The sequence below is a fragment of the Pieris napi genome, chromosome 3 (genome assembly GCF_905475465.1).
Source record: "Pieris napi chromosome 3, ilPieNapi1.2, whole genome shotgun sequence".
Lineage (NCBI taxonomy): Eukaryota > Metazoa > Arthropoda > Insecta > Lepidoptera > Pieridae > Pieris > Pieris napi.
Window position 1 is genome coordinate 9479833 of NC_062236.1, and position 19025 is coordinate 9498857.

The 19025-nt window shown below is 32.4% G+C and overlaps 2 protein-coding genes across 2 annotated transcripts; one reads left to right on the forward strand and one right to left on the reverse strand.

Annotated features, from left to right (window-relative positions):
- Window positions 1-3148: 3148 nt before the first annotated feature.
- Window positions 3149-11948, reverse strand: LOC125063736 (myrosinase 1-like). Its single transcript, XM_047670320.1, has 10 exons — window positions 11538-11948; window positions 10780-10892; window positions 8202-8384; window positions 7085-7339; window positions 6386-6517; window positions 5962-6056; window positions 5600-5747; window positions 4442-4596; window positions 4082-4320; window positions 3149-3367 (listed from the first exon to the last, which is right to left on the reverse strand). Exons 1-10 carry the CDS (start codon window positions 11570-11572, stop codon window positions 3193-3195), a joined length of 1530 nt encoding a protein of 509 aa, XP_047526276.1. The 5' UTR covers window positions 11573-11948; the 3' UTR covers window positions 3149-3192.
- Window positions 11949-13756: 1808 nt separating this feature from the next.
- On the forward strand, window positions 13757-18540 carry LOC125063745 (myrosinase 1-like). The gene is made up of 6 exons (XM_047670341.1): window positions 13757-13919; window positions 15439-15554; window positions 15726-16396; window positions 16928-17236; window positions 17488-17732; window positions 18301-18540. The coding sequence occupies exons 1-6, from the start codon at window positions 13900-13902 to the stop codon at window positions 18458-18460; spliced, it is 1521 nt and encodes a 506-aa protein (XP_047526297.1). The 5' UTR covers window positions 13757-13899; the 3' UTR covers window positions 18461-18540.
- Window positions 18541-19025: the final 485 nt, after the last annotated feature.

Below are 19025 nucleotides of genomic sequence, written 5' to 3' on the forward strand. Positions count from 1 at the left end.
ATTTTCTCATCTTTCTCTTTTCTTTCGAGAAGGTACGTCACATTGTTTTGAAACTAAAATTATTAGATATATACAATTTTACTTCATGTATACAGTTTTAATATAAGTTAATAAATTGTCATAGTAAATTATTTAAATGTTTATTTATGTAACGTGTTATATTACCTTATTTGTTATAGCAATCCTAATAAAAGGTTGCTTATGGCACAGGTTTTCCCAGTTTAAGCGCAAACTTAAACGTGGCATAAAACAATCACCTCGTGTATTGCATATTTTATCATTATTATACATGTATATATTATAGCATACATGTAAATATCGTACTTATATATCGACGGCTCCGGAGAACAAAATGATAGCCGCTATTATCATAGTTTTATTATTATTGCAAATTTGAGATCCTGAGGTGCTAATACATCTTACCATTTTTTTTCAGATTTTTCTTTTGTTTATTTAAAAAGTTAGAAAAAGATATTATTTTATTCAACGATTTTTTTGGATGTAACAACATACGATAACATTGCTTTAGCAAAATATTTTTCATAATTACGCACAATATCAGCTTTTATCTTAATATTCTAGTAAATAATACCTACCGCGTCTATGACAAACGCACTTATGTGAAGAAAATATGAAGAAAAATTTACATTGAGCCAGAGAGAAGACATTATGCAGCAGTATTATAAATTAGGAGATCATGAGCGGCAATGGCAACAGTTGAGAAGGTCAAAAGAATCAAGTTAGATCGAAATAATAATCGCACCCAAACAGTCCAATACTATTTTGATTTACATAAAGAGAAAGTTCAAGTATGTAGGACCTTTTTTGCAAGCACTTTGTGTATCAAATCAGACAGTTCATACGGTACTGACTGGTAATGGCCAGAGTGAGGGCGATTCGATGCATTCTACTATACGTAGAACGTAAGCTGAAAAACCAAGTTGTGTATACTCCAGATCAAATGTACGCAATAATTACCCTGTGCCATAGTAAATGGCGAGAAATACATAATTAAAGAAATGTTACAAAGTGACTTCTACGACATAATAATAATTTTATTCATCAGACAAATACAGTCCATTGATTGATTAGGGAGTAAGTAGCAATAGTTTCTTAAGATTAGATTATCAAAAGAATTACTCGAGGACAAACACTGGGGTAAAGATGATGGAGGTAAGAAAATAAAGTGGTCTAAAATAATGGAAATCAATGTAACCAGTTCAGAACCATTCATCTTGCGGTTTAAATATGATTTTGACGCTGAGTATTCTAAGCTCAACGTGGAACGCCAACAGAGATCCAAACGGGGTAACACAGACATGCTTCCAATACACCCAATATTTAATGACAGTCCTGAATTAAAAATTGTATACACGGAGACTCTGCCAATACGTAAATCCCTACATTCTGATCTCATAAGTCTTTGTAAAACAAATGACATACCAAGCTACTATCATGGTTTCTATGAATCTCTTAAATTTAATGATGAGGCAGAAGCACCAACTGATAACTGTGCTGATGAAGACAATTTTTTTTAAATATTAAGCAACTAATAAGAAGACTTTTTTTCAATTATAATATACTTTTGGATAGAAATTACTTAGATTTCGCTTATATTTTATTTGGAATATTAGGTTTTGTGATTTTGAATGTTTACTCGAAGATGCCACTTAATTATGAAGATTTGAGTATGGAGATAGATAGATTGATTATAGACTGATTTATTTGAGAGTGACTTTATGTTATGTTTGTTTGGTTATGTTTTGTTTTCTTGAAAAGTATTATTTTTGTCATCATCTTTGTTGGCTTTAAATGTTGGTCCCAAAATAAATAACAGTTGATTATAATTAAGTAGTTTATTTTAAATACGTCTAATTTACTCATATCGTAAATTCATTATGTGAATAATAACGCGAATAAGATGATAATATTAGATTATCGACATTGCTGGAGAGTTCCTATATCGTAGAATAACATGACAGGACTATATTATAATATTCGTATGAATGAAGTTTAATTGAGAATAAAATGATAAGTGCATGTTAGCAACACATGTTATTGTTTAATTTAGTCTAATGTTTTATTTCCTAAATATCTCAAGTTCAGTGGAATCTTTTAAAATTTCAACTGAGTATAGAGATAACACTAAAAATTAGCTATCATTTAAGCTAACTCCCAGGTTCCTACCTAGGATCCAAAAGAAGTAATCTTATTAAAACGGTTTTTTAATTTTCCTGTAAAGTTGTGATTTTGCATTTATCATTTTATTCTCCGGAGCCGTCGATATAAATATTTTATTTTATTTTATTTTATTCGTCATCTAGGAAGCAGCCAAAATAAAAATCATGAATAAACAAAACCTGGACTGTCTGCCCCTATGGTTCATGGGGTTAAGGGGCTTAATATAATAAAATAAAATAATAATAATATTAAAGTAAACTCACAAATTCAAAGCTTTTAGCCGTATTAACATTAACAAATTTTTTCTTCTATAAATATATATAAATTCAGTTTTACAGTCATTAAACAGTAAGAAACAAAATATGTTTGTTAATATCAGAAACGATATATGTTGAGGTTCACACTTGTAGAGAGTAAAAATAAAAAATACAAGTAGTACATAATTATAGAAATAAATGTTTACACTTTTGTGTAGCGCTATCTATTGTCAAAAAGAAAAATGAATTTGTTGAAAAGAGTCTTTATAACTTCTATTAGCGTCCTCTAGCGACAAGTAGCAATACCACGAAAACTAGAAGTGGTTCTATATTAGGTTGTTATGTGTGAAGCAGATCTATGTCCAAACTTTTGAAGCTATAACTATTACAAATTAAATTATAATGTCTTTTATTTTCAATTCCACAAATAGAAAACTTTATATAATATTTGCTGTGTCTTAGCGTAACTTACAGCATTAAGCGCCATCTAGCGAGTTTATAAAAATGCACAATAGATGGCAATCGCGTTTTTACTAAATCAAAACATATAATAACACGCTAGTTTCTATTTTATGCGCTAGATGACGTTTAACTAAGACTAAATAAACAATGAAAAAATACCTAATTTTTAATATTATTAATTCATGTTCATAAATGTATACTTATGAATTTATGATAATGTAGGGATATATAAAAATAAAGATAATACATAATTTTGTAACACTTTGTAATAATAAATCACTTATAAATAAATCTACAATTCATCTTTTTTCTTCTTTTGTGTTATGGATATTTTCCAATTATCTGGTTCCCAATCTTTTTCGACAATCCTCTTCTGTATTATTCGTTTATAGACTAGTGCTGACAGTCTAGCTGTCCTCGTTTTTTCTTCAGATTCAAAATCTACTTCATACAGGCCAAAACGTTCACTGAAAAATTCAATTTAAATAATTACAGTTGGAATCAATACAATACCTACTCAGTCAACTGAATGCAATATACATTCCCAAAAATTTACTCTGACACAGCGCACGCATACACATATATATATATGCGTGCGTAACAGCTATCACACACACACACAGTTACGCATACTTAATGTCTTATAAGACTTGTGTTTGATTAGTTGTTACGCTAAAACTACTTTTTTCAAAAACCTGTTTTAAACATGTACCACGGAATAATTGTTATCTAGTTACAGCACGGGGTTCCCTAATGTGGGGACTAGCGAAATATGAATTTTGTCACAACCTATTTGTCATGAATAAAGTTTTTTATTATAGATTAATTAAAAAAGAAACAAGCCTTTCGATACTCATTATAGTGATTATCATACTTTTATTTCAAATAGAATGAAATATTTGAATCAAACTATATCGTTGTTAAATATCACAAAAGTTACTACTTGTAATTGATTAGTAGGTACATGTATTTTGTATAATATGCTAATAATGAAGTCTCACTCATAGAGTGTCCCATACATCAATGTCAAGCGGAAATAGAATCAATAGAGAGGCAATAATTTAAAATAATAACAAAGATTTATTTTATTTATTTTCTGGCGCCTTTCACTAGACTTGGCGCATATTCTTACATTTTATGAGTTTACTGTGACCTCTGTATGTATAACTAAATGTACTAACCTCGTGCCAGCAACCCACTCAACATTATCCATCAAGCTCCAAACAGTATAACCCATTATTTGAGCTCCATCTTCAATAGCAAATAAAACTGCGACTAAATATTCCCTTAAATAATCTACCCTCGTTCGGTCGTTGAGACCCGGCTCGGAGGACCAGCCTTGCTCTGTTATAAACGTCTGAGGGTAGTCGTATTTTTGGTTTATGTACATATATAGGCGGTATATTCCGAATGGGGAACTCTGAAAGTATTAAAAAAATAATTAATAATACGATTTGTGAACGACTTTTTTCAACTACCAAATGATACAAAAAGGAATTAATGTTTTTGAAACTACCCTAATATTGCAAATAAAATCTTACTTTCAGCCATGAACTCTTTGATTGTGGCCAATGAACACTTTGCGATATTTCAACGCCTATGTCATCTTCAAATGACGGTACTTCAAACTTTTCGGTTTTTTGAGGTTTGACTAACACTGACGTATAGTGATTTACACCTAAGAAATCAGCTGAACCTGGAAAATTATTATATATATGTTTAAAATTCTTCATCCTGATTATTTATTAGTAGGTAATAATAAAAAAAAGAAACACTATATGATCAGTTATAATTATCAGTGTCTGACTGATGCTATCTTAACGTTCTTGAACTAAGATAGCATCAGTTTCCGCGTTTCGTTTCTAGTAGGATTCCTCACCATGTTTACCTTCAAAACGAACTATCAAATGCGAATGTTTTTACCTTTTACCACTTTCTTAAAAACCAAATGTTTCATTATCGATTCATAACTTTATACATTCGAATATCTTGAGCAACTGCCCTATGCTGAAACAGTAAGAGTTCTTCTTGTGAAACAGTAGTTTACTTATAAGAATGTAGAATTTATTACATGAAGTGCCTAAAATCATTAATATGTCAAGTGGAAGAGACTAGCTGCTCACGACACAGGGAATCCTAGGTTGGCTATTACACTTTCTTTTTTAACTATAGGTAGGTACATCCTTTTGAAGTTATACTTCTTTTGGCGCGTTAGGGAAAAATGATGAGAGTACATTTTTACGATGCGCGTGCACACCGTCACAAAAAACCGACACCCTGAAGTGAGTATAGTCAACATTTTAAAGTAAAATATGTCCATTTCTTTAATTATGTAGATATATTTTTTTGTGATATTTAAATAAACTTTATAAAATAACTTTATTTAACCAGATGAGGCATTATAATAAAACTTTCAATGTATTTAATACCTTTTTTCTATTGTTAGTGTCGTTTTTCCTACAAACGTAGAATAAGGCAAAACAAAAAAATATAAAAAGATTTTTATCTTGTTATGCCAAAGAAGTATAACTTCTAACGCCTGTACATAAATATGTACACACACACACACTTTTTATCTTAATAAAGGAATAATAATCTATTGATACCGGGATATGAACTCCCATCTTAATTTAAAAACTAATGGTTTCGAATTAAATGGAAATGGAATGAAGAAGGTTAAGAGAACATTGCAAAACTACCTTTCAAAAGTTTAATTTCCTCCGGGCTTAATGTGGGTAGACGCGACATTTCATATCCCTGCTCTTTGCTCTTTTTCAATACTCTGCTTTTCACCGTTTTCGGGAAATCGCCGTATTTCGACCAAATTGGGTTCATGTACATACCAATCTAGGAAGTATTAAAAAAAAGTTAAATTATTTTTTTGGAACGAAGTTCCTTATTATTAATTCCTTTCTTACAGAACTACAAAGTCTGAATATTTTTTATCATGCACTTTCTCTTGCTTCATCTTTTTTTCCAAAATCGTAAATACCGTATGTTTATTGAAACGTCTTTATAAACACTTTGCATTGATCTAAAAACAAAAAAATATCCAACTTACAGTAAAATCTCTATAAATTTCAGCCGCCTCTTCATTTTCTGTTTTATTGTCGAATCCGAAACCGTAGTTTAGAGATAAGGATATACCGACGGAACCTGAAATTTATGAATAGGGTGTTTTTCCTATAAATAAAATACTTTTTTTAATTATTACAAAAATTTAAAGACACTACAGTTGGTGAATTTTTTCTGTGATGATATTTGCAACATGCTTTTGATGAATTGACAAAATTTATATTTTTTCTATAATTACAATTTCTTTTTAGATTATCCAAATATCTCCAAGAATCAATGCGTAAAAGCGTAGTTTTTAAGTATCCTACCTTTAAACGAACATTATTAATAGAAAACGATAACATTATTTGTTTTTTTTTTTTTTTGTTGGCAATGTTAAAAAAATATAATTCCGAGATTTATTGACTTACCCTTATATTTCTTCTTATATTCCCTTTCATACAATCTGTAGGCCGTCGCATGGGCAAGTAAAACATGTTTCAAGCACATGTAATCTCCTATTCCTTTAGAATCAAGTGCGGGAGCCATTATACCTCCATAGCCTGAAAAGTAAAAAAGTAAAATTAATAAAAATCTTCTTCAGACCTGTGGGTTGGTAACGATTGATCACGTGGGCGTGATGGAAGCATTACTGAGCATTAAATGGCAATTATATCTATATATAATATATATAAGATACTAGATACTATTAAGATACTATTAAGTAGTTTATATGTCAGAGAGTGACGGGAAAGTTTCGTTTCAGCTGGTACATATGTTGGTGATTGTTTATTACCTATTTATGTTGTCGACACAATCTAAATGTACTGTTGAAATTTTTAATTAACATACTTAGTCATATCGATTAGAACATATACATATTAAACATATGTGTAAGGTATATAATACATATTGCAAAATCAAAGATGTACCTGTAATGTAGAATACCGATGTAATAGTTTTTTTTTATTTCGACACAAAACATATATAAAAGTAAATAAACATACATATAAAAATATTAGATACATAGATGTACCATACATACAAGATTGGGAACATATCCCAAACTTGCTTAAATAAAAAAATTAAGTTAAAATACGAAACAGCAATCAAAATAAAGACAAAAATACCTTCAAAACAAAACGATGGTTGGTTTATAGTTATCCAGTACTTGACTCTATCTCCGTATCTTTCGAAAAGGACTTTAGCGTAGTCCTCAAACCACTGAACCACTAGAGGACTGGCCCAACCACCCAACTCTTGTAAAGTTTGGGGCAAATCAAAATGGTACAACGTGACCATCGGTTCTATATTGTATTTAAGTAATTCGTTTATTAAATTATCGTAGTATTCGAGACCTTTTTCGTTCTTAACGTTTGTAAAACCTGAAACATACGGTACTTATTTTATATAAACGTGAAGGATTAATAATAGTATATTTTAATGTAAGTATATGTATCATAACTAAATACCAGCCAACCAAATACCAAAAATATAGGCATGTTTATATACGTATAGGTATATAACGTTGGGGTAAGATTTTCAGACCTGTTTATCAGGTCTTCCAAACTACCGTTAAATGTCTTTTTCTAATAAAGGAGTACAATACAAATTATTATTGGTTGTTTATGTGAAATAAAACAAATGAGTGCAGGATATTTATAAAAATAACTACATACAAGTAGTCTCAAACAAGGCAATGACTGAACTAAATCGAAATCAAATCTTAAAATCAAAACAAATTGCTTAATTATGTCACCCTAAAATTGGACACCTTATTTGAGAGCGCAAAGCTAAATAGATATTTTAAATAGTTTTAAAAACCCAATTTATTAATTAAAGAAAAATTACAATGCTTGATAAAGGAAACCATTAAAAATCAAGAATGTCCAATACGGCAATTACCGTGTTTTTTTCTTTTTTTACTACCCTCAACCTATTATATAATAAAAGCTAAACGAGAAACATAAGATAGTAGTTATGCATTTAACTATAAAATATTCGTAATATAATATAAATCATTTATAAAAATATAAATTTGCGAAGAAAGTGGTACATTCAGATTGATTAATTATAAAAAAAATTTAAATCATTATGACATTCAATAATTGTAAAGTAAAAATGGGATCAACCTGGAGACTTTTGCTCAAAAATTTTTCTCAATAGAGATAAAGGTCTGTTCTAATTCTCAAGCTTTGAAAAAGAATCAGAATTAGAACGTTCAGATCGTATGAATCCATAACTCACCTGTAGGAAGCACCCGTGGCCAAGAAATCGAAAACCTGTAGTGATCTACGCCGAGTTCACGCAACATTTCGACATCTCGTTTGTATTGGTGATAGGAATCACTGGCGACATCACCGTTCCTACCATCAGCTATCACGTCAGGTCGGGTGTGAAGGTATCTGTCCCACATGCTTTCACCTTTACCTATAAAATTAACGACATATTAACGCAAATTTGTACCTCATAAATGTTGCTATACTAATGTATGGTTTTCGTTTGTTTATTTGTTTGTTAATATTTTATTTCTGCGGCGACACTAGGCATGAAGGTGAAAACACCTGGATGTTTTAATTTTAATTTATTATAAATAAAAAAGTTATTAAAATAAAAATAAAATAAAATATGTTTATTATGGAACATAAGATACATGTATCACCTTTTCCACGTCATTAAATTTGAATTTGTAGGCATCCCTACTCATCGGCAAAGAAGACAGAGGGTGTAGGCCGAGAGAAAAAGCCGGCGTAAAGAACTCTCGGTACTCTTTTAAAATATCAAATCATCAAACAACACTTATTTTAAAACAAATATCGCAAATTAATTAGAGGTAGCCTGTCTAGCACTAGTCCCAGGCCCTTTTATCAACTAGATAATCGTTGACTTTATAGTAAGCCTTTTTACACAGCTTTTCTTTAATACATTTCTTAAATTTATTGAAAGGCAGAGATAAAAGAGCCTCTGGGATTTTATTAAAGAAGAGTATCCCTTTCCCCAAAAAAGAATTACTAACTTTAGACAGTCTAGTACGGGGAAATTGCAGCCTGCGTTTGTTCCGTGTATTAACATTGTGCGTATGTTCTATTCTAGTAAACTTATCACTATTTTTATATACATACATAATATTTTCATAAATATATTGCGAGGGAAAGGTAAGTACATTAATTTCCTTGAATTTATCTCTAAGAGATTCCCTACATTTTAAATTATAGATTGCACGAATAGCCCTCTTCTGCAGGATGAAAATAGTTTCGACATCAGCAGCATGACCCCATAATAATAAGCCATAAGTCATTAAGCTATGAAAGTAACTAAAATAAACAAGTCTAGCTGTATCGACATCAGTTAGTGAGCGAATTTTTTTAACCGCGTAGGCTGCAGAACTAAGTCTCTTCGCCAATCCGTTAATATGAGGGGACCACTGAAGTTTTGAATCCATGGTGATTCCGAGAAATACAGTTGTATCATCCAGATTCAATTCCTCATCGTTTATAATTGGTCTACACATTACACTACACTATTACACTATTACAATATTTATGTTTATAGTCCAGTCAATCATAGTTTTCTTAGCAAGTCGCTGACATATGCCATCCTCAACGACGACTTTTTAATTTCATATATTTTAAAAAGCAACGTAATTATAATTAACAATCTACAAAAAATAAATAAGTGCAATAACCTTTTTTAGGTCTGGGCCTCAGATTAAATATCTGTTTCATGATAATTTGTCAATCTAATAGGCAAATAGGTGAGTCTCCTGTGTTTGTCACACGCCTAAGTCTATAAGTCTATAAGACATGTCGGTTTCCTCAAAATGTTTTCTTTCACCGTTCGAGTGAATGTTAAATGCGCACAGACAAGTCTACTGGCACAGCCGGGGATCGAACCAACGACGTCAGGGATGAGCGTCGCAAACTGAAGTCACTAGGCTAATTGCGGAAATCCGTACAGAAATCGTTTCTTCGAATTGAGTTTGTCGTTCAAACAGACGGACGCGCTCAGGGGCCTTCATTTCTTATTGAAGGAAATTCCATACTTAATAGATAACGCTGTTAAAAAACAACACGCAAGTCGAAACCGAAGTCGTAGTACAGCAGTAGATGAAAATTATATGTACATACATACTTATTATCCAAACGAAATTATTTGGGCAAGTATATATTATAAGATTAAAAAGTAGTTAAAAAGACAGTCAAACATAGATATATGTATTTATGTATTATAGCCTGAATACAATTAAGATTATAATTTTGAGAACGAGGACAACTTTTCCTCACGCTCTATATATCTATATATATAAACCAAAAAAAATGAAACCCGTTTTCCGTTGTCACGACATAACATGAAAACGGCTTGACCGATTTGTCTGATTCTTTTTTTATAATATTCTTTGAAGTACGAGGATGGTTCTTACGGAGAGAAAAATTTAAAAAAATTAGTGAAAAAGTCTAAAAACAACACTTTTCTATATTCCCATACATAATATTCGTAATAATACTTAAAAGTCAATTTGAACTTTAATACCATAGCATAAAGTTCAAGTGTTCCGGGAAGGTAAATTTTTATTTTTTGACATAATGTACAACAAGTCTTTTCTTATCTTACTACCTAGACCGGTGTCCCGAATAGCAGAATAAGTATTTTAAACATAAATAATCGACTGTTAGGCGGTACGATGTTCGCCAGGCCAGCTAGTATATAATAAATTTGTAAAGTATTGAAAACGTAAAGCAATGCGAATTGCAGTCTCATTAACGCCTATGATCATTTCATCAATGCTTATGCTTTGAAGACAAACGCGGGTGTAATTTTTGCTTACCATCGACATTCCAGGCACCTTCTACTTGGTAGGCGGATGATGCAACGCCAAACATAAAATCTTTGTTAAAACTTCGAAGCCTGTTGTCGGACCACGCATTTGTATGTAAAACGCTGAAATACAGTATAATATCAGTATGCAGCGAATCAAATATTTGTTTTTCGCAATAACTTCAAATCGAATATCAATGGGAACGTATGAATATATGTAACATAAATATTAAATAATTGATTATCGCTTGTTTAAATCATATAGTTTTAAAATATAATCAGTCAAAATTAATCTATAGAAGTTATATGTACCTATATTAGTTACATTTAGAAGTCTTTAATATGCAACATTTGGGAATTACGAATTTTATTTTTGAATTTAAAAATGGATTTCTAAATTAAATCAGGGGCGACATATGTCTACAGATACTAAAAAGTACCTACCTATCTAGTTGAAATAGTTAAATATCTTCATTTTTTTAATATTTTCTTATAGTTTACGTGTAAATTTCATGATAGTGTCAAGTATAATATACATCTTGATTAGTATTCGTACAATTTAAATTAAAATCGTGTTATCAATAGTGAAATTTTGTATTTACATTGTTTCGTCTAAATTCAAACTTCGAACAGTAGTGCGAAACTCATGTGTTTAGAATTAGATTCTTAAGTAATTCGATATTACTACGTAAAAAAATATGAAATTGTTGTATCGTTTTTCCAAGGTTTTCCTTTTGCTAATAGTTGTAAAAGAAATATGTAACTTACCAAACCGTTAAAATAAATATATATTTTAATCCCATTTTAATTTTCGTTTATAACCACGAACGCGAATTACCGCTGCGATGATAACACAACTATTAATTATACCTACTCAATTATAGTACCACCACGTCATTGACAATACAAATATTATCAACTGATAATTGTTCAGATAATGACTTTCGTTTACGTACACGCACACATATTATGTAACATTCAAAAACGATGTAATTTATACACACTAATAAATCATGTTCTGTTTTAAAAGTTAACAATAAATAATAGATTATAGAAATAATTCACTTAGGGCTAGGCTATAGTTATTCGACCGTTAAAAATTGTTAAGTATTTTTAATAAATTAGCTTCATTATCTCCCGGGTCTCATTTAAAACTTGTTGACAACCGCTTCGCGACAAAAATTAACACCAGTATCTAATAAATAACAATAATATGTCAATAGTCATACCTCTGTCACCTCATGAACTTGTCATTGTCATAATTCATAATATTGCCATTTCTTTTGAAAGCTCGTTATTAAGGAGAAATGCATAACTCAGATGGTCCTGTGAATGTTTAGTATTTACAAAAGCAAACATTGTGATGGGTGTCCGTAACCACCAAATTTTAGAAATCGAAGGTAGAATAATACCGTTTGCAAAATTTTCTACATACAAACGATAATATTGCATTCTTAATTGTCAATGTCAACGTGACCGTACAGTCATAAATCCTTGACTTGACGGAAACAGTGTTGAGCTAATCTCAACCTTGGGGTTGTGAATTCAAGTCCCGCCTATGCCTCATCGGATTCTTCTGTTGCATGTTAACTCGTACGGGGAAGGAAAACATCGTGAAGAAACCGGCATGCTTAGAGCAAAGAATCAACTATGTTTGTTATGCCGCATTTACGCGATATACTTATGTATTAAAGTATTGCGTTTACACACTCGTCCTGCCCACTTCCCTGCCCACTACGGCTGAATGTAAAACTGGTATTAAGCACAGAAGGCTGAACACCTACTTGTCTATTCAGAAAAATAATGATCAAGAAACAGATACATAAATCTATGTTGCGAATCCTTTATAACTAACGTAAAATGGGTAATATGAGGTTTTAAATACCCTTAAACCTAGCTTTGTTTGCATTTCATTTACAAGTTAACATTACAAATTGATTAAAGTTAATTTAAAGGCATTAATTTAGAGCCTCCTTTCTTTGAACTTCCTGCATTCTTTTGAATGTTATCAGTCAGCCCATTAGCCTGGTACAGCTAGATACTTTTCGACGATATGTATGCCATCATCAGCCTTCGTGGTAAGCCAACATTTATTGTCCAAATCGTTCCAGCGATTCGTCAATATGGACCATTTAAGTTGTAAAAAAGAAAAAGTAAAAAAATCAATTAATCATATAGGTAACATAATGTACACTTACGACTCGTCAGTAAAGAAATACATATTAATGCTTCTAATTTTACATTTACTGCCAGTTCTCAAATCAAGGGCGTAGGACGGAAGAGAAGAACTGGCAATAAACTCTCCGCCACTCTTTTTAATCGCCATTTTTTACACAACGTTTGTAAGGAGCTGCAACCATTACACCATGTTCCACGTGACATATCAAGTAATTAATAATAATAACATAAATTAAAAAAAACAAAGACTTGTTCTCTATCAGCAGGAGGCATGGTGAAATAGGAGCACGCTATTACATCCTCGTGGGAACAACACGTAAACACATAGTCGAAATAAGCAACATCACCGCATACACGAATTCAAGTGTTTCTTAGTCCGTCAGAAGTAAATATCAAGATATTAAACATGCCTTAAGCCGGTTGCAGACCGAAAACTAAGCTATGCCAATTGCCAAGGCTAAACTAAGCTATGCCAAGCAAGCTAGGCTAAGCTAAGCTAGAAATAAATAGCGTGCACACCAACAGCTAAGCCAAAGCTCAGTCAGTGTGGCGAAGGATGTGCAAATGGTGTGCGGGGTAGCGGGGCTTAGCTTAGCTCGTGTAGCTGCGCATCGGCATACACAACTAACTTAGCTTCGCATATTTTAGTTAGCTCACATAGCTTAGTTCGCATAGTTTGCGGTCTGCACACAAGTATGGAAAACTGCGTCAGCTATGCGAGCTAAGCTAAACTTACTTAGCTTAGCTCTCACAGTTACATCATTCAATTTAATCTACTAGTTTTATGCCAAGATGCTGACATTGTGGAATCAATTGGCGAGTCAAGATGAAGCTGCAATATCTTGAATTATATTATCAATATGTTTATTTTGAATACTAGTTATCTGATTATTCTAAGTGGTTTGATAGTTTGGTTGTATATAAGGTGATTTTAGCCTTCCTGTTAGCAGAGATGAGGCTGATCGTGTTAAGGTAAGAGATTCAGAATTATTTTATTGTTAGTTTCATACGTGGTTTTGCTAGAAATGTTTATTATGTGATCAGGATTTTTGACGTTGGTTTAAATACTTATGTACTTTATTATGTAATTTGAATATTAATATAAAACAATCTCTTCGATATATGTATTTCTCACGTCGCATTTCAAATTTTCCAAAATATATTTATTTATTGCTGATTAATGGGTTAGATGAAATCTTTGTTTCGTTCGTAAAATTTTAAGGAAATCGGAGCCCTCTGTAACTTCCAATAATTTTAGCGACAGCGATCCCGATTCCGAATTTGTACCACGCGATACCAACGTTGCGACATCAGCCTTGCGATTCTGTAACTCACTTTCCGAACTCACACAGCGGTTTTTTGAATGCCAAATCATAAAATGACTGCTTTACGACTGATTTGAGCGCGACCGCCGCTGTGAAAACCGCTGTGTGAGTTCGAAAAGTGAGTTACAGAATCGCAAGGCTGTGCTATATTGAGAACTACTTACATCGATATTTCATACAAAAACGTCGGGATCGCTATCGTTATTGGAAGTTATAGACAGGACCTCTGTGTGCCTGACAAACGTAAACTTTTGATTCAAAGCTATGCTTTTTTCCTCACGATATTTTCCTTTACAGTACAACCATAAATCGTAATTCACTGGATTAAGATCTATTTAACTAATATTTTTTCTCTGTTTTTGATAATAATAGTATTAACACTAATTGTAGGGAACGTAGTGACAAAAACACGTTTTTTTAAACAAATGTTTTTAAGGGAAGTAAAAGAACGAACCTACAAAGTCTAATACATACTTTAAATTTAAAGAATTTTCAAAACGCTTTCGCTACATATCTTTTTTTTTATCTTTTATAAATTCTACACGACGCGTATCTTAATATTCTGAATATAATTATTTTAATTTAATTATTATTAATAATTTAAATATAAACTTGAAAAACCAGTTATTATTAAGTCTGTCTCAATGATACGGTTATTTAATCCGATAACATGGGACTTTACGTCAATTACACAACATTTATTATTTACGGAAAATTTTACAAAAAAATAAACGTTACTACTACTGTACAACAGCTTAAAACATTTTGTACTAATTCCGCGGAATTTTGATGTAGATGTCACCCATCATTATATTAATGTAGATAATATATAGTCCGCGCCACTACTCATTGCCGAGGGGAACCCTGGAACTAAATTTGTCGTTACAGTGAAATATTGTTTTATTCGTTTTAAGGTAAAACATTAGAAGCAAATCTTGGAGAGTAGTTCGCGAATTTCATTTCAATTTACGTTGGGGTAAATTAGCCTTGCACTTAGCACTATATTACTACACCGCACTACTCGCTAGCGCCGCGTCTATCGGCAATCAGTGGTGGCGCGGACTCTATCTGCAGATTTACTTCTTCAGTCACATCGAAAACACACTAAAAACTGCTTTCATTAGACAGTCGTAATATATTTAATTTGGATTTCATCTTTTTCTCAGTCTTTTGGTCGCGAGCTGCTACGCTCACCCGAAACATGAGAGGAAGTTCCCTGATGACTTCCTTTTCGGGACTGCCACAGCGTCCTATCAGGTGGAGGGAGCATGGAATGCTGACGGTGAATATAAAAATATATATAATACTTATGCTGTATTCGAGTTAAATATAGTTTAAGCTAAATTGTGTACATCAACAAGCGTCTAAATTGTATGTCAGAATACTTCTGACATTACTTTCGTGTTCTACAATAAATGTAATCCATGTTATGATGTTACTTATGAATTTCCAGGCAAGGGTGAAAATATCTGGGACCACATGACCCACACAATGCCAGAAGTGATCGCTGATCAAAGTAACGGTGATGAAGCAGCCGACTCCTACCATAACTATAAACGCGATGTCGAAATCATGAGAGAACTTGGCTTAGACGCCTATCGGTTCTCCCTCTCCTGGTCTAGAATACTTCCCAATGGTCAATCCAATATCGTAAACCAAGCGGGAATTGATTACTACAATAATTTTATTAACGAAATGCTTAAATATAACATTACTCCACTGATCACTCTTTATCATTGGGATTTGCCCCAGAAACTGCAAGAGTTAGGTGGCTTTGTTAGCCCATTGTTCCCCGAATGGTTCGAGGATTATGCTAGAGTTGTGTTTGAAAATTTCGGAGATAGAGTAAAGCATTGGATCACATTTAATGAGCCCAGGGAAATTTGTTATGAGGGTTACGGTTCGACCACAAAAGCCCCCAGGCTCAATGCAACAGACGTCGGTACCTATCTTTGTGCGAAACAATTGGTTATAGCGAATGCTAGAGCATATCATCTATACGACAAGGAGTTTAGGCCCATTCAAAACGGCAAGTGTGGTATAACTATAAGTGTCAACTGGTTTGGGCCATTGACAGATTCTGAAGAGGATCAATCCGCTGCGGAGATAAAGAGACAAGCCGAGGTATGGTGACACATTTCACAGATAAGATTGCTTCCTATGAAATATCTTGTCAAGTTCAAGTGTCTTATCTATTGCCTTGATCTTATTTATGTGGGGTCTAAAGCCTATTATTCAACTAAAGTTGCCATTTTTTTTTTGAAGTTATACTTCTTTTGGGGCGTTAATGAAAAAATTTTACGATGCGCGCGCACGGCGTCACAAAAAACTAACTCCTGAAGTTAGCTATCGTCAACATTTTAGTTTTTTTGAAGTTATACTTCTTTTGGCGCGTTAGGGAAAGGTGATGAGAATAATTTTTCTATAGATTAGTTTTTTCTACAAACGTAGAATACGAAGAAACATCAAATTTTTAAAAGATTTTTATCTTGTTACGCCAAATAAATATATAGGTATAACTTCTAACCCGTGTACATAAGTACACTCACGTTTTTTTTCAAATGTTGCCATACTAAAAAAGCGACCTACCCAATTGCTTAGTGCTGTTGAACAATTAGCATTTATTTCTGTCATTTAGAAGTTTTATGATTTCAGTGGGGTATCTATGCCGAACCAATTTTCTCGGAACAAGGTGGCTTTCCAAAGGAACTCTCTGAAATCGTGAAGAGGAACAGTAAGGAGCAGGGCTACCCTAGATCTCGTATGCCAGAATTTACCGACGAAGAGAGAGATTTAGTTCGAGGATCCACCGATTTCTTCGGTGTTAATCACTACACAGCTTACTTGGTATCGGCGAATGAAGAATATAAAGAATGGCACCCAACGCCATCACTTCTTTCTGATGCTGACGTTGGCGGCTATGTTCCCCCGGAGTGGCCTAAATCAGCATCCAAGTGGCTAAAGGTATTTGTGAATTTCAGTATTGTTTAAATACAAGATATTTAATCGATAGCAAAGTATGATCTTTTGTGTAGGTATAACAATTAAATTCTTGTACATACCGTCCCAGCGGGCCACGGACACATGTCTTCTTTTATTTCATAGAATACGTTTAAAGTTGGTAGTGGGTATAAGATGGATAAATGATTGATATTTACCTGGCTATTTAAATTACTGTAACTTTTCGCACTTTACAATTAAAAATATTTTTTTAGCTTGCACCAAACAGTATTTATAATGTATTAACCCACCTCAAGAGTAAATACAATAATCCCACTTTCTACATCACTGAGAATGGCTGGTCAACAACCCTTGAAAGTGGTCTGGAAGACGAGGACAGAATCACCTATTATAGAGCAGCATTAAATAGTGTTTTGGATGCGTTGGAGGCAGGAGTAAACCTAAAAGGCTACATGGCCTGGAGTCTTATTGATAACTTCGAATGGATGGAAGGATATCTGTAAGTATTTACCAAAACTCCGCCAAAAGACGTTTGTAGGTGGATGTGCTTTATGTATCAGAGAAGTATAATTTTTTTTTACAATACAAATATTAAAACAAGAACAATTGCACAGCATTTTTTGAATATCGCAAGTAAGGTATCAATACTATATCCAGATATTATTGTAAACACTTAAACAAACATAAATTTTAAAATAACGAATTACATTGACACGAATTTATTACATTGTTTACACAACTGTAGGTAACTCGATGTTTCAAATGCTTATAACAACAAGCGAGCATCGGTGTGGTGACACAGATTATTTTGTAAGCAAATACTAAACATCAAAATAAAAAAATATAATTTTACATTACAGTCGCTGTTGTCTTTTGACAGTATTCTTCTTTCGTTGTCAGGTAAATTACATAATAACGCGTGACAAAAATGGCAACACAATCCATTACAACATGCGATACAACCCACCATTTTCTATCCACACATAAAATTCAAAATAACATGATTTTTTATTTTTAAATTGAAAAGCGGTTTGTAATTTTAAGTTTTGCATCTCTTAATGTTTCAGAGAACGTTTCGGTCTGTACCAAGTTGACTTTGAGAGTCCAGAGAAGACCCGTACACCAAGAAAATCTGCTTTTATTTACAAAGAAATCGTAAGAAGCCGAGTTATTGAGCCTAACTATGAGCCACCCAGCAGAACAATGTGGATTGACGAAGGACACTAGACTAATACTAACGAATTAAATTATAATATTTAAACATAAGTCAATTCAAAGAGATAATTTAATAAATGATTAATTACCTATTTAATTTGTTTCTAATTTAAATTCTATATATTAATTAAACATTTACACATATTGTTTCAAATTACAATACTGTTTCTGCCCTAAATTATTTGCTATCTGAGCAATATTATACCTATACAATTTCATGGGTACTTATTATACTTAAACAAATAATAATACAGAAGTATTCGTAGGAACATAAATCGAGATGAACATGAATAATGAAAGCTTTAGAAAAGTAATAAAAAAATATTATGACAACGTATTAAAATTTAAATGTAGCTGGCAACACTGTTCTGAAGTCTTGCAGAAAGAGAGCTGTATTATGTGTAATGATTATTTAACAGAGATCATAAGTTGAAAATTAGAACAAATAAATGAAATGACGCGTAGAATACAAGAATTAAGAATTATAGTAATTCGCAAAATCGGCACACTGGCACAGACTCTAACAACACATTAGTATATTTACTTATCCTGTGCTACCAACTCAAAATTTAAAACC

What these genes read in the sequence shown, in the direction of transcription:
- LOC125063736 (XM_047670320.1), bottom strand. Translation starts at nt 11,572, where the DNA reads ATGGGATTAAAATATATATTTATTTTAACGGTTTG. An exon ending in GCCACGGGTGCTTCCTACAG is followed by an intron (nt 7,340 to 8,201) that starts GTGAGTTATGGA and finishes CGTATGTTTCAG; the next exon opens with GTTTTACAAACGTTAAGAAC. An exon ending in GGAAATTAAACTTTTGAAAG is followed by an intron (nt 4,597 to 5,599) that starts GTAGTTTTGCAA and finishes ATAATTTTCCAG; the next exon opens with GTTCAGCTGATTTCTTAGGT.
- LOC125063745 (XM_047670341.1), top strand. Translation starts at nt 13,900, where the DNA reads ATGAGGCTGATCGTGTTAAG. An exon ending in ATGAGGCTGATCGTGTTAAG is followed by an intron (nt 13,920 to 15,438) that starts GTAAGAGATTCA and finishes TCTTTTTCTCAG; the next exon opens with TCTTTTGGTCGCGAGCTGCT. An exon ending in CAGCATCCAAGTGGCTAAAG is followed by an intron (nt 17,237 to 17,487) that starts GTATTTGTGAAT and finishes ATATTTTTTTAG; the next exon opens with CTTGCACCAAACAGTATTTA.